This window comes from Morus notabilis, unplaced genomic scaffold (genome assembly GCF_000414095.1).
Source record: "Morus notabilis unplaced genomic scaffold, ASM41409v2 Scaffold19, whole genome shotgun sequence".
Classification (NCBI taxonomy): Eukaryota; Viridiplantae; Streptophyta; class Magnoliopsida; order Rosales; family Moraceae; genus Morus; species Morus notabilis.
This window is the reverse complement of record NW_010360880.1, coordinates 214,254-228,267: the sequence shown is the minus strand read 5'-3', so window position 1 is coordinate 228,267 and position 14,014 is coordinate 214,254. Positions and strand designations below refer to the sequence as shown.

General features: G+C 32.4%; 1 protein-coding gene and 1 non-coding gene across 2 annotated transcripts; both read left to right on the top strand.

The window, feature by feature from the left end:
• Positions 1–8,369: 8,369 nt before the first annotated feature.
• Positions 8,370–11,210, top strand: LOC21405005 (probable galacturonosyltransferase 10). Its single transcript, XM_010097525.2, has 2 exons — positions 8,370–8,910; positions 9,649–11,210. The coding sequence occupies exons 1-2, from the start codon at positions 8,761–8,763 to the stop codon at positions 11,098–11,100; spliced, it is 1,602 nt and encodes a 533-aa protein (XP_010095827.1). The 5' UTR covers positions 8,370–8,760; the 3' UTR covers positions 11,101–11,210.
• A 619-nt stretch (positions 11,211–11,829) lies between these two features.
• Positions 11,830–11,901, top strand: TRNAD-GUC. The gene has a single exon. It is a non-coding gene; the product is annotated as a tRNA-Asp (tRNA).
• The last annotated feature ends 2,113 nt before the right edge of the window (positions 11,902–14,014 follow it).

Below are 14,014 nucleotides of genomic sequence, written 5' to 3'. Positions count from 1 at the left end.
TTTTATTCTTTATTTCGACTTTACAGTATATAACCCCAATTTAAACCAAAAAAAACAAACTCATATTATAAATATACTAAAGGAGACCCACAATTCCAAATGCAGTTATAGTTTTGATGTAACCAAATACAGGTTTAAATTTTTATTCTTTATTTCAACTTTACAGCATATAACCCCAATTTAAACCAAGGAGACCCAGCTCTGCACTGTTCACGCACTCACGTTTCAGTGTTCATTGTACGGTGAATTTTTTCCCTTGGAATGCCCTTTTCCTTTCTTCTCTTCTTCTCCTTCTGGGCGGGGGTATTCCCGTCATTGGATCTCAGATTGGGCGAGGGCATTTTCGATGGTTCTCCTGTAAATGGAGCCATACGCTCTCTTGCCTCCTTCATCTTTTCATCTTTTATTTATTTGCTTTGTTTTGGGTTTGATTTTTTTGGTGCTTTTTCTGTAAATGGAGCCCTAGGCTCTTTTGGTTTTTGGGATTCGTCATTCTCCCTCTTTTCTGTTCGATTTCCCCATTTTCTCCGGTGATTTCTCTGTAAATAGAGCCCTTGGGTCTTTTGTTTTTTTAAATTTCTCATTTTCGCTGCTTCTCTCGCCCACTTTCGCCGGACGATGTGCATTTTTCCTTTAATGCATGTCATTTTGGATTTTTTTTTGTTTTCTTGTATAAATTCAAAAAAATAATTGCCTTCACGAAAGTTTTCCTTAACAAATATCACGAAAGGTGTAGAAAAAAAAATTTTAATCAAAATTCTTGTTACTTTCTTGTAAAAGTATTCCACGTGGCAAAAAGGGAGACCATACAATTGTTTCTCGCTAATTTATTGTTTCCCTCCAATTTATTTTCTTTTTCTACTCATTCTCATGACTTTCCCACTTCTTTTTACTCCATTTTCATTCTATGCTCCAAATTGTCTTTTTCTTTCCAGCCTCTTGGTTCACCATAATTTGACAAAAAAAGCTCCAAACTTACAGTAATTTTGATTTTTTTCCTTTTATTTTAGATAACACGTTTGGATTTTTTCCCCTTGTTTTCATGATTTTTTTTCTTTTCTTTTTTCAGCTATGCTTTAAAGAAATTTGCTACCATTAATCTCTTAGTATTTATACTAAATTTTCAGAAGATGATACGGAAATAAATATGAGTAGACGATGTCAATAATATATGCCTTTCGAGGAAGAAGACACAAATGACAAAAGAAGTGAGTGTTCAAGAGTGTGAACATATTCCGCAAAAAATAATACTAAAAATAAAAATGAGTTTGATCATGTCAGATGACAAGTTCATTGACTTAAGCTCATTTGCTTTGGAAAAGAAGTTGGTAAAGCTTTTCCATTTACAAAGGCTGCTGTAGAAATGTGGACTTGACATTGGCAACGAATTATAATTACTTAACGTGATAAAGAAATTTTGGACTTAACATTAAAATAAAAAAGAGTCCCACTTAAAAGTGGGTCGGCGATGTATGCAAATGTGGTTTTGAAAACTCAGTGCCCACGTGAGTGCTTCGTAATTTTTCGAGTTATAAAGACTTTGTTCGGCATAGTAGTTTTTGAGTGAAAAACTTAAAAAAAATGTAATTTTTATTCGAGTTTATGTTCTTTTAAATTTGAATTTGAGTTTAAACTCGAGTTTAGAACTAAAACTCGAGTTCAAGTTTTCCTCCTTCAACTCGAGTTCAGAAACTCAAACTCAACTTAATGAACATTATTTTTTCTATTTTTAAAAATAATATAACTTTTTCGTTTTAATTCTGATTGAGATGATTTTTTTTTCTATGCATTAACAATAAAAAGATGAATAAAACTATACCCATATACCCTATTAAAATTTTTCATCAGCATTGAGTTTTTATTAAAATACTATCTAAATACAAATTTAAGTTTTAACTTACTCAGACACAAACTCAAAAAAGATTTTTATCTCAAACCATAACTCAAATGTACACAACCAAACACAAACTCAAATTATAACTTCAATTCAAGTTATAACTCAAACTCAACTCAAAATCTACACTCAAGTTACGTAAGTCAAAAACATCAAAAGAACAAGCCCAAAAAATCGTGAAGTCCACTGGTCATAGGTTCAAATTCAAAGATACACAATTCAAACTTAAAGTGAATGGGACCTTATGTGTTTTGTCTAATTTGTGCTATGAAAGAAAGGTGTGCATTTAACTTTTGTTCTAAATTGTTCTAAAAATCAATTGACTTGTGTTGAGAGAGAAAAAAAAAAATTTAGCACGAATGGTCTCTGAAATGTTTAGTATGTGATCACGTCCTTAATTATTTTATTTTTACAAAAAAAAAAAAAAAATTGTATAAACAGTAATAAACCTGAATCCCGTATCGATTAAATGTAACAACAATCACTTATTTATAAAAATATTATATCACCTCACTTAATATATAAACTTTTAAGATGAAAATTCAAATTCTTCAAAAGTCCTCATTCCATCGTTTTGAACTCTTATAACGGATGAGATAGGTCAGAATTTATGTTTATTGCACATGATTTATTGTTAGGAAAAAAAAAAGATGAAATCATATTACTTCAAAAGAAAATATAATAACATTGATTCCTATTTAAAATTAATAAAAACAGAGGAAAATGAATATTAGCAAAAATAAAAACAAAAGGCTTAATGGGATTTGGGCGGCGGAGGAGTTGGGCTTGCGCGGTGGGAGGAGGCGCGGCGATGACATTTGGATAGGTAAGTGGATGGGGCTCGCGCGATGGACTGGGTCTCGAAGGGAGGAGGCACGATGTTTATGGGGCTCAATGGAAAATATTGTGTTGTGTTTGTTTTTTTTTTTTTTTTTTCGAAGTTATTTTAGTAAATTTAGCTAAATATTGGTGCTTGCACTTTCCCGTCTAACCCTTGATGTTCATTAACGATTTTAGTTCCTTTGTAATCATTTTAACATTTTAAGATGGTTTTGTCCAAATTAAAAGCTTAGTGAGCTAGTAGCCTACCAAATAGTTTTGAAACCATCGGTGAGAAAAGCCTAAAAGAACTAAAAGTTATTTATAAGTTTACTAAATAGACTCTGTACTTCGAGCGTAGCAAAAATAAAAGACCTTGGTTTAAAGATTTATGTTCTTTCTTAAAAGTACTATATACCTTCTACCATTATAGGGCATACTTCTAAGAAATGGACACAAAACTAAGGATTAGGCTAAAAGGTTTGATTTCCTAATTTTCTCTTGATTAATTTAGAAAGGTTAGTCAATTCCGATTAGGCCTTGGTTTTCCTCACATTTTTTGTCATTACGGGTGGGTGTGGTTGTTGGGTGGAACGGTAATCATCATGAGAATGAAAATAATACGAAAGGATTGTCCTAAAATAAAAACAGATTGAACCCTTTTGATTTCTTCCTCTTTTTTTTTTTTTTTAAGAAGATTCTTTTGTTTTGTTGAAGCTGTGCGGTTAGTATTATACGAGGATTATACTTTGGCCACTAACAATTGACTTTAATTGTCATTTTTTCAAGAACTCTTTGAAAAGTATTAAAAATATAGCAATACTTTTAAGACACCCGTAATGTTTAGCACTACTCACTAATAAAAAGATAGATCTTAAAGTATGAGACTCGTAAGTTACGTCTATCTTTTATTAGTGATGATACTTAACATTGATAGTGTTTCTAAACATCTTTCTTAAAAACAACATGTCCTAGCAGTATAACAGAATTCTCTAAACAATATTCTACGTAAAACCTAAAACATGATGGATAATTGTTCTACATCCATAAATTAAGAGAAGAAAGAAAATTCAGTAATAAAAAGAACAATAGGCTATATATATATATATATATATATATATATATAAATACAAATTACAATTAATAAATAAATTATTAAAAAGTTCGTAATATAAGAAATTCAGAACTCCTATTGATAACTGTGTAGAAAAAGTAGGATAACAACAAGGCAAGACGGGAATGAGAAATGATTCCCCATCTTAATACCTGCCTCTCTAAACTATTCCCATCCTCAATTAAGGAGAGGCAGGGTCAGAGTCAGAAATTTCTCATAAGGAGGCCATCCCCATACTTTATTTTCTTTTAAATAGAAGAAAATTATTGTGACTTAAAATAAAATAGATTAAAAATTTAGTATAAATTTAGATCAAAATTAAAGGTTTCATAATACAAACTAAATTTAAAACATATGCAAACTAAATCTGAGAGCCATAAATAATAATGTGGTTACCTTTTTTTCCTTTTTTTAAAGTAAAAAGTAAATTTCAAATATATATATATGTATATATTTACATAAAAACTATATAACATAAATATATTAGGGTGGGTGTGGGGCGGGGAGTGCTTCCCTTGTTCCCGTCTCGAATAAGATTTGAAGACTGAGCTCCCGTTTGTTTTATTAGTTTAGCTTAGTTCAACTTAATTCGAACAGTTAACACAGTTTGAACTCATGTTTGGTAAGCACACAGTCTAAATTATATTCCCTATTTGAACTAAGTTAAACAATCCAACTTAGAGTTTACATATCCCCCAAGTTCAACCATTCGAACCATTTTTGAACAGTAAAAAAGTATCAACTATCTTTCAAATTAAAATTTCCTTTGTGCATCCAAACGCTAATTCAAATTACAATTTAGACTACACGGTTCGAATCTTTCAATTAAAATAAAAAAGTTCAAATGAACAAAATTCGATCCAATGAACCAAACGAGAGCTAAATTTTATCTTTATCTTAATTCCCATCTCTAATAATTATCTCTCATCCCCACCCTATTCAGAGCAGAGCCCCGTCCCGATGAGAAATATTGTCATCCCTAACCAAATATTATCTTTTCTGTAGCATCCCGCTTTATATTTCAATAAATAAAGCACTTTTATAATGAGAAAATTACAATAAAGTACAATACAAAAGCTAATCTTGATGTTCCCGTACAACTTGATGTTTTCGTACATGTCGATCCCATGCTCTAGTGTCGTAATGACACATAATTATAACTCTAAGTAAGAAGATAATGATAGCTAACATAATAAAGTTTATAACTATTAGGAAACTATTATCATAAAAATAAACAAGAAGGAGATTGTTGAGGAACATTTTTAAAGAGTGAAATTTGTGGGTAAACATGAAGGTTAGAAAACTCAATTATTTATAAGGTAAAAATTACTCGTTTTTTACCGTTAGAATAGTGACTGGATGATTTTGCCCTTAGTCGTTATGAAGTGTATTTTGACCGTTGGAATAATTGTTGGGATCAATGATAGGATGATTTTTGCGCTTATTATCTGTTGGGAATAATTTTTTTACTATTTGAAGAAAATAATTGTCAGAATAATATTTGGATGATTTTTACCTTGGTTAATATTTCGAGTAAAATATAATTAGAGATATCAATCGATGTTCGAAACAATGGAGAATTATGGAGAAGACTATAACGAATAATAGTAAAGTCAGAATTCAATTTTGATAGCCCGATGTACTAGTTTTAAGAAAATGACATTTTGGAAATAAATAATTATGGGCCGAGATGACTTGATAAACAATTTACTACTCTCAAGTGCAAGTCAAGAATTATGATGAATAAATCAGAAGGCAAAAATGATGAATATAAGGGATAGAAATTGATGTTTTATTATCAGGCCCAAATAGTAATGGGCTAATAAATAGTGCCCAGCCCAAATAAAAAAAAAAGAGAGAAAGATCAGAAGAGAGTGTCGGTAAGGATAAGAAGATTGGGTATGAATTATTATAAAAATATAATATGTTAATCAAAAGTTACTATTCACAAATAATATTATATTACGCATAGTAACTGCATAGCACCTCAGAGTTTTCTTATAAATAGGCATTCAGAATTCATTATTCATTGTTCCAGAATTTTAGAAACGAAATTCTCCCTCTCCCTTTCTCTAAAATACCTCTTCTTAGTAGAGGTTCTAGTTCTAGTCTTTGAGGGTTGGAGTTCTGCTGATAAGGTATGAGTTCTAAACTCGTTACTATTTATGCTTTATAGTTTTATTTTATTATGGTACTACTTAGGTAAATAATCCAAGTTAATCTATTATAAGTCATTACAATGCTCAATTATTGTATACATGAATAATACTCGTATGCATGAATAGTGTCTATATACATGAATAGTCCCGAATGCATAAATAGTCCTTATATACATGAATAGTACTCATATACGTGAATAATACCGTATATGTGAATAGTACCTATGCATGAACCATACCATATGACTGAACAATACCGTATATGTAAACTTTACGGACTCTGAACAAAGGACTGAAGAACTAAATAATTGGACCTAATGGACAACATGACAGGACAAATTTATGGACTTGAAAGTGTGAAGTAAAAATGGAATAACAATACCATATGTTTAATTATTATGTTAGTATCATTAAGCTATTTTGGTTACTTATATAGTATTGTGATTGTTATTATATTGGTTAGGAGTATATTTTTCTACGGAAAGTTGAGACAAGGTAAGCAAAGTTCTCACATACAACACAAGTTAAAATATATTGAAATTTTTTTTTCAGTACATTTATAATTGCTATATTCTGGTTATAACTTCTCATACAGTATCTTTACATTCGCTATGTTGAAGCATTGCATTCACTTTAAAGTTGAAAGATAATAGGAGATGATGCCTAAGTAATTATTTAGAAATTATTTTAAGGTCATGTACCTTCATAGGAGCGCAGAGCTCAACAGAAGTTATTAAGGCAATAGTTGGCAATTAAAGAAGTTAAAGCTTACTCAGATAGTACTATCCAGGGCCCTATGATGAACAAAAAGAATGAAGCAAAGTATGAGCATAAATGAGTTTTAACTTTCATGTGAGATAATGAATTTGCTTACTGAGCGTTAGCTCATCAGTTTATTTATATTTGTGTTGTAGGTAAGGAAAAACATACACTAAATTAAATTGGAGAATAAGCAATGTGTCAAGCTGACGTGTTAGTACATGTTGAACCGACCTATTGGAAGATAGTTTAAAACGGGGCACCATTATATTTTGAATAATTATGAGTGTGTATTTAAGACTTTATGGTGTGAAATTTTATAAAGTATGTTATGTAATAAAAGTTTAAATTTGTTTATATATTTGTGTAGTACGTGTTATATATTTAGATATTTGTATCTCTGTAATAATAACATTTTAAAAAGAGAATGTTACATTTTCTATACAATTTTTATCCTTTTTATAGAGAAATAGTTTTTTATATCTCGTTATATTACTTTTCTTAAAAATGAAATTCTAAAAAAAAAGAAAAAATCTTAAAAAGAGGTATCTTTTTTAATAACATATTAATAAGTCAAAATTTTAATTTATTAAATATGTATAAAATTATATAAAAATGAAAAAATACACATATTTAACGATTACAAAAATCTTTTAACGTATAAGAGAATCTTCTAAAGGAAAGAAAAGGAAAGAAATAAACACGAAAGATGAAAATATATAGATATATTTGTGTGAATTATGTCGAGTAGGACTCGGCGAAGGAGAAGCAGCAAGATCATCACCGTTTCTTACCAGATCTATTGTTATATATTTAGATATTTGTATCTTTGTAATAATTACATTTTAAAAAGAGGATGTTACGTTTTCTATACAATTTTTATCCTTTTTATAGAGATATAGTTTTTTATATCTCGTTATATTACTTTTCTTAAAAATGAAATTCTAAAAAAAAAGAAAAAATCTTAAAAAGAGGTATCTTTTTTAATAACATATTAATAAGTCAAAATTTTAATTTATTAAATATGTATAAAATTATATAAAAATAAAAAAATACACATATTTAACGATTATAAAAATCTTTTAACGTATAAGAGAATCTTCTAAAGGAAAGAAAAGGAAAGAAATAAACACGAAAGATGAAAATATATAGATATATTTGTGTGAATTATGTCGAGTAGGACTCGGCGAAGGAGAAGCAGCAAGATCATCACCGTTTCTTACCAGATCTATTGTTATATATTTAGATATTTATATCTCTGTAATAATTACATTTTAAAAAGAGGATGTTACGTTTTCTATACAATTTTTATCCTTTTTATAGAGAAATAGTTTTTTATATCTTGTTATATTACTTTTCTTAAAAATGAAATTCTAAAAAAAAAGAAAAAATCTTGAGGTATCTTTTTTAATAACATATTAATAAGTCAAAATTTTAATTTATTAAATATGTATAAAATTATATAAAAATAAAAAAATACACATATTTAATGATTATAAAAATCTTTTAACGTATAAGAGAATCTTCTAAAGGAAAGAAAAGGAAAGAAATAAACACGAAAGATGAAAATATATAGATATATTTGTGTGAATTATGTCGAGTAGGACCCAGCGAAAGAGAAGCAGCAAGATCATCACCCTTACTTACCAGATCACAATTCACAAGTAACTGTGAATGAAAGGACACTCACAAGATTCAGCTGCCACTATCAAAATCTCGTCAGGCTGACACGATCTAGCCAATTGAAAATTGGAGCTGGGAGGGACAAATCAATCGCCTCTGCCTGTGGCCCAAATTCTCTCTCTCTTTCTCTCTCATCGAACCTTCCTCTCTTTCCTACTTCGCGGCGGCCGCAGGCGGCTCCTCCAATTTCGCCACCAACAATAAGAAAAAGGTCATAAGCTCAATCTTCATTAATCCCCAAGAATTTCAATCCCAAAGCTTCTTTTTCTCGCAGATCTGAGCAGACTTCCATTTTTGGTCGAGATTTTTCTGGAATAGATTGGCTTCGGAAAATGAGACGGAGACCGCAGGACTTTCGCCGCCCCGTGCGGCGGCGGTTCTCGAATGTGCTGTGGTGGTCGCTTTGCGCCGTGGCGGTCATGCTCTTCATCTACATTTTGACCAAAGGGAATCAGATTGAGTCCGGGCCCGCCATTGCTAGAGTAAAACTCAAATTTATATCTCACTTTTCTGACTTCTTCTTGTTTATTTCAATTTTTTCCGTTTTTAAATTGTGACGAATTTGGGTTGGGATTGGAATAAGAAGTTCGTTGCTTTGGGCATTGCGGCCAGTGGTGGTGATGTCTTTCAATAGTGGACAAGATCCAATCTTTTTGCATGTCTTGGATTTGTATCAATGTTAGGGGATTTGCAGTGATTTTGGAAGAAAATAATAAGCTCTTAGTTTGGTAATGATAATAAGTTCTTATAGATCAAATGGAGTGGTTGAATTAGTATAGTTTGTAAAGAAGACTAGTCTATTGACATCGATCAGTCCATGTTTGTCCAGACAAAAAGCAGTCAACTTTTGATCAGTCCATGTTCTTTCAGAGGAGGAATTTGATTTTTCATTAGGACTCGTTTGAGAAAGAATGTAGTGCTTACTGAGTTGTGTTTACTGATTTACTAGACTGTTCTGCTGTTTTATATTCTCAAACTCGGTTACAAAGTAAGGAGGCATTCTTTTATTTTATCTTAGCTTTGATAATCAACATACAATTTAGTATCTTCACAAAGGCCTATAGTGTGTGTTGACTGTTACCCAGATGATAGATTGCTAGGGGCACTTCTTTAGTAACTCTATGAAGGAATATTATGTGTGTTATCGGAATGATGAATTATTAGGGGCACTATTTACTGATTTTCTCTGGGATGAAGAATGTGCTTTTCATCTTGTGCAGAAATCTTACAGGCAAGAAAAGTTTATGGAAAGTCTTAACATTACAGAAGAAATGCTGAACCCTAACTCAGTGGCACGGCAGCTGAGCGACCAAATTTCTCTTGCAAAAGCTTTTGTTGTGATTGCAAAAGAGAGCAACAACCTTCAGTTTGCTTGGGAATTAAGTGCCCAGATCCGCAATTCACAGATCCTCCTCTCAAATGCTGCAATAAGAAGAGCTCCTCTTACAGTTAAAGAATCAGAAGGTGCAATCCGGGATATGGCAATTCTACTCTATCAAGCCCAGCAATTTCATTACGATAGTGCTACAATGATCATGAGACTGAAAGCCAAGATCCAAGCTCTGGAAGAACAGATGAGCTCCGTGAGTGAGAAGAGTTCGAAATATGGGCAGATAGCTGCTGAAGAAGTTCCAAAAAGTCTATACTGCCTTGGTGTTCGGTTGACTACTGAATGGTTCAGAGATTTAAGTCTACAGAGGAAAATCAAGGAAAGAAAGCAAGTGGACATGAAACTTAAAGACAACAATCTCTACCATTTCTGTGTCTTCTCTGACAATATCGTTGCAACCTCAGTTGTGGTCAATTCAACCGCTTTAAGTTCCAGACATCCGGGGAAGGTTGTCTTCCATCTGGTTACCGATGAAATAAATTATTCAGCGATGAAGGCCTGGTTTTCCATGAATAATTTCCGTGGAGTGACGGTTGAGGTCCAAAAGTTTGAAGTCTTTAGCTGGCTAAATGCATCTTATGTTCCTGTTCTTAAGCAGCTCCAAGACTCTGAAACTCAGAGCTATTACTTTTCCGGCAGCAATGTCGATGCTCGGACTCCAATCAAGTTCAGAAACCCTAAGTATCTGTCCATGCTTAACCACCTCAGGTTTTATATTCCAGAAGTATTCCCTGCACTGAAGAAGGTGGTCTTTCTTGATGATGATATTGTGGTTCAGAAGGATCTAGCCGATCTCTTCTCCATAGATTTAAATGGCAATGTTAATGGAGCAGTGGAGACGTGCATGGAGAAATTTCATAGATACCACAAATACTTGAATTACTCTCATCCTCTCATAAGATCGCACTTCGACCCCGATGCATGTGGATGGGCGTTTGGGATGAATGTGTTTGATTTGGTTGAGTGGAGGAAAAGGAATGTCACCGGAATATACCACTATTGGCAGGAAAAGAATGTCGACCGATCATTATGGAAACTTGGTACGCTGCCTCCAGGGTTGTTGACATTCTACGGGCTGACACAGCCTCTGGATCCCTCGTGGCATGTGTTGGGGTTGGGCTATACAAATGTTGATCATCAGTTGATAGAGAAGGGTGCCGTGCTGCACTTCAATGGGAACTCAAAGCCATGGTTGAAGATTGGAATAGAGAAGTACAAGCCCCTTTGGGAGAAATATGTTGATTATTCTCATCCTTTAGTGCAAAGTTGTAATTTCCACTGATTTAGGACATGGGAAGTTTATTACATCTATTCCACGATAGAGTTGGTGCATGAGAAGATCTGATTTTTTTTTTTTTTTTTTGGTGTGGTGGGGGGGAATGCTTGTATGATTTTTGCTATATCAAGCATGGCTAGTGGTTGAAAGATGAGTTTTAAGTTTATTTTCATTTTTTTTTTTTTTTTTTGGTGTGGTGGGGGGGAATGCTTGTATGATTTTTGCTATATCAAGCATGGCTAGTGGTTGAAAGATGAGTTTTAAGTTTATTTTCTAATTTCTAGCCTGTTGTGTAGTGTAGTAGATCATTTGTCATATATGAACTATTCAAAAATTGTTAGTACCCGCTTCTATTCCCTATAGCAGTACAAAATTTTTTTTGGTATAAGTGGCTTAGTTTGATGAACAGTACCTTGCCATCTGTAATTCGAACTCCTTTAATGGGTCAAGTTCCAGAAGATAAGTAATTTTTAGCTCGCTTTTACATTTTAAGTTCCTCTTTGTTTGTATGGACCTTGTTATTTGTTTCTATCTCCTTTTATTCTTTTCATTTCATCACTCCTTGCTGAAAAACAAATATTTTGAGCGTCACAATATTTGAAATTTCTGAGATGATTTCGAATGTTGACGACGGAGTGGACAGTAGTTCAGAAGAAAAGTCGCAAGGCAGCAGGTTGGTAATGTGGATACAGGAATATCCTATAATAAAATGATTTCCAGCATAGCATTAACAAGGTCGTTGTAGTATAGTGGTGAGTATTCCCGCCTGTCACGCGGGTGACCCGGGTTCGATCCCCGGCAACGGCGCAAAACTTTTTTCTTGCCTTTTTTCTCATGCAAAAAGAAAAGAAATGGATGTAAAGAGTGGACTTTGCTATATAATACGTAAATTCCTTCCCTCGTACAGGTAGAAGTGATGTTAAACTATATTGTCAAAACGTAATTCCTTCAATCCAAAACAAACACCATACTCATTACATTAGTTTTAAATTTTTTTTTCCCATCCTCGATGTTAGTGTCATTCAATTGTAAGTTGTCTTATTGTAATTTAATGGGCGCGGTTAAAATTCATTTTAAAATAATTTTATGTTTTGTATGAAAATAAAAATGAAAACGTTCAGAGCCCTAGTGAAGCGGTACCTCCATGGTGAACACCAACTCACACCGAATAGCCTTTGTTGCATCGTCACTTTCGGATCAAGATCCAGGAGAGGCTTTTGCGCCCACCTCCTTCTCTTCAGAGATATGGAACTCCAAGCCATCAACATTCCCATCAACATTTGGGAAAACAACATACCTTGATGCAAACCCCTTAAGCCTGCCCACCACCCATGAAAAGAAAGACTACATAGGGGCTTCGAAGCCCCTCTCCTCTCTCTATAACTAGAGAGGTAGGCAACCCTAAGTTTAGAGCCACCTTGATTCGGGATGTCGGAACACCAACCGGATCGGAAACTAATTCCTAAACTGACTTCGGAACATGTTCGAGAGCTTCGATCGAAACCCTTTCCTATCTAGTGTCAGCTGATCCTTCAGCGTCTGCACCAACTAAATCGGAAGCTTAATTCGAAAGACGAGAGTAGGCTCGAAATTATTTTTGAAAATGCGTTTGGTAGTTTTATTAAGAGATTATTTTCAGTGTAAAAAAATCAATTAATGTCTCTCTTTCTCACTCTCTATTCGAGAGATGAGAAAACGAAAATAAAAAATGAAAAAATTTAGTCTTTTTTTATTTCTCTAACTAAAAAATCATTTTCATTTCCGTTTTTTATCTTTATTGTGCCAAATACTATTTTAAAAATATTTTTATTTTTTCTTTATCAAAAAACATAAAAAAATAAAAATATAATGAATTCCAAACACAATTGATATTTTTTTGGTCAGTCGATAGGCCATGTACGTAGCACTTTGCCAATAGACACAACTCTAGGATGTCAGTATTCAGTAGCAAATGATAACTGTTTCGAAAATTTATGATTTTACATTTAAATAATATAACTCAAGCCACAAGTTTTTTTTTTTTTTTTTTTTTTTTTTGGGAAAAAAAAAAAAAAAAAAAAAAGCTCGAACGTCAAGCCATGAGGCATTAGATAGACGACAGCTTTGCAATCAAATAGATGTAACATTTGCTTTATTTTTTTTAGCCGGTGTAAACTGTTATTTCTCCCATCATGTAACTATTGAAAATAGTGTTTAAAAATATGAGATATAATAAAATATTTATTATTTAATTAATAAAAAAATTTATTCATCATTTTATGTGTATATATTTATGAATATCAAATGAAAATTCTGTGATTGTTTATGTAACCTTAAACATAGTATATAAGTGTTATATACGAGAGGATAGTGTTTAAGGATAATAATAAAAAACATTGTTCATGATGAATTTAATTAAAGTTCGGAATCTTTAATTAAAACATTGTTAATACATGTCATTCTCATTTAGAATGGAACGGTGTTATCCGCACTGTTAATATGACGAGATATTGAATGAGTGTATTTCGCATAATAAGATTATGTGGAACAAGGACACAGACACAATATGAATTTCTAATAATTTCTGTTAAGATAGAAATTCTAATTGAGTCTACCGATGGTCATATATAGGATGATCTTAATCCTGAGTTCTTAACAAACTCCTATTTATGGATTTATGTCTTTTGACTTACTCGGTACGGATTCCGAAACCCTGAATCCTATTCCTTGTATTTTGGAGACATGAGGAAATATGTAGCTGGGAATGTTATTATACGAGATGGAATCCATTCCTTCTTGAGAAAGAAGTAGATAAATAATTCTCTTGAGTGTTGATTCGGTACTTGGATTAGTAAGAGCGCTCTGGTTCATGAATGTGTTTTATAAATCACTATCCATTAGAGAATCAATGGTACTCAATGATGCAGATATAATTAGAGAG

What these genes read in the sequence shown, in the direction of transcription:
- LOC21405005 (XM_010097525.2), top strand. Translation starts at nt 8,761, where the DNA reads ATGAGACGGAGACCGCAGGACTTTCGCCGCCCCGTGCGGCGGCGGTTC. An exon ending in CCGGGCCCGCCATTGCTAGA is followed by an intron (nt 8,911 to 9,648) that starts GTAAAACTCAAA and finishes CATCTTGTGCAG; the next exon opens with AAATCTTACAGGCAAGAAAA.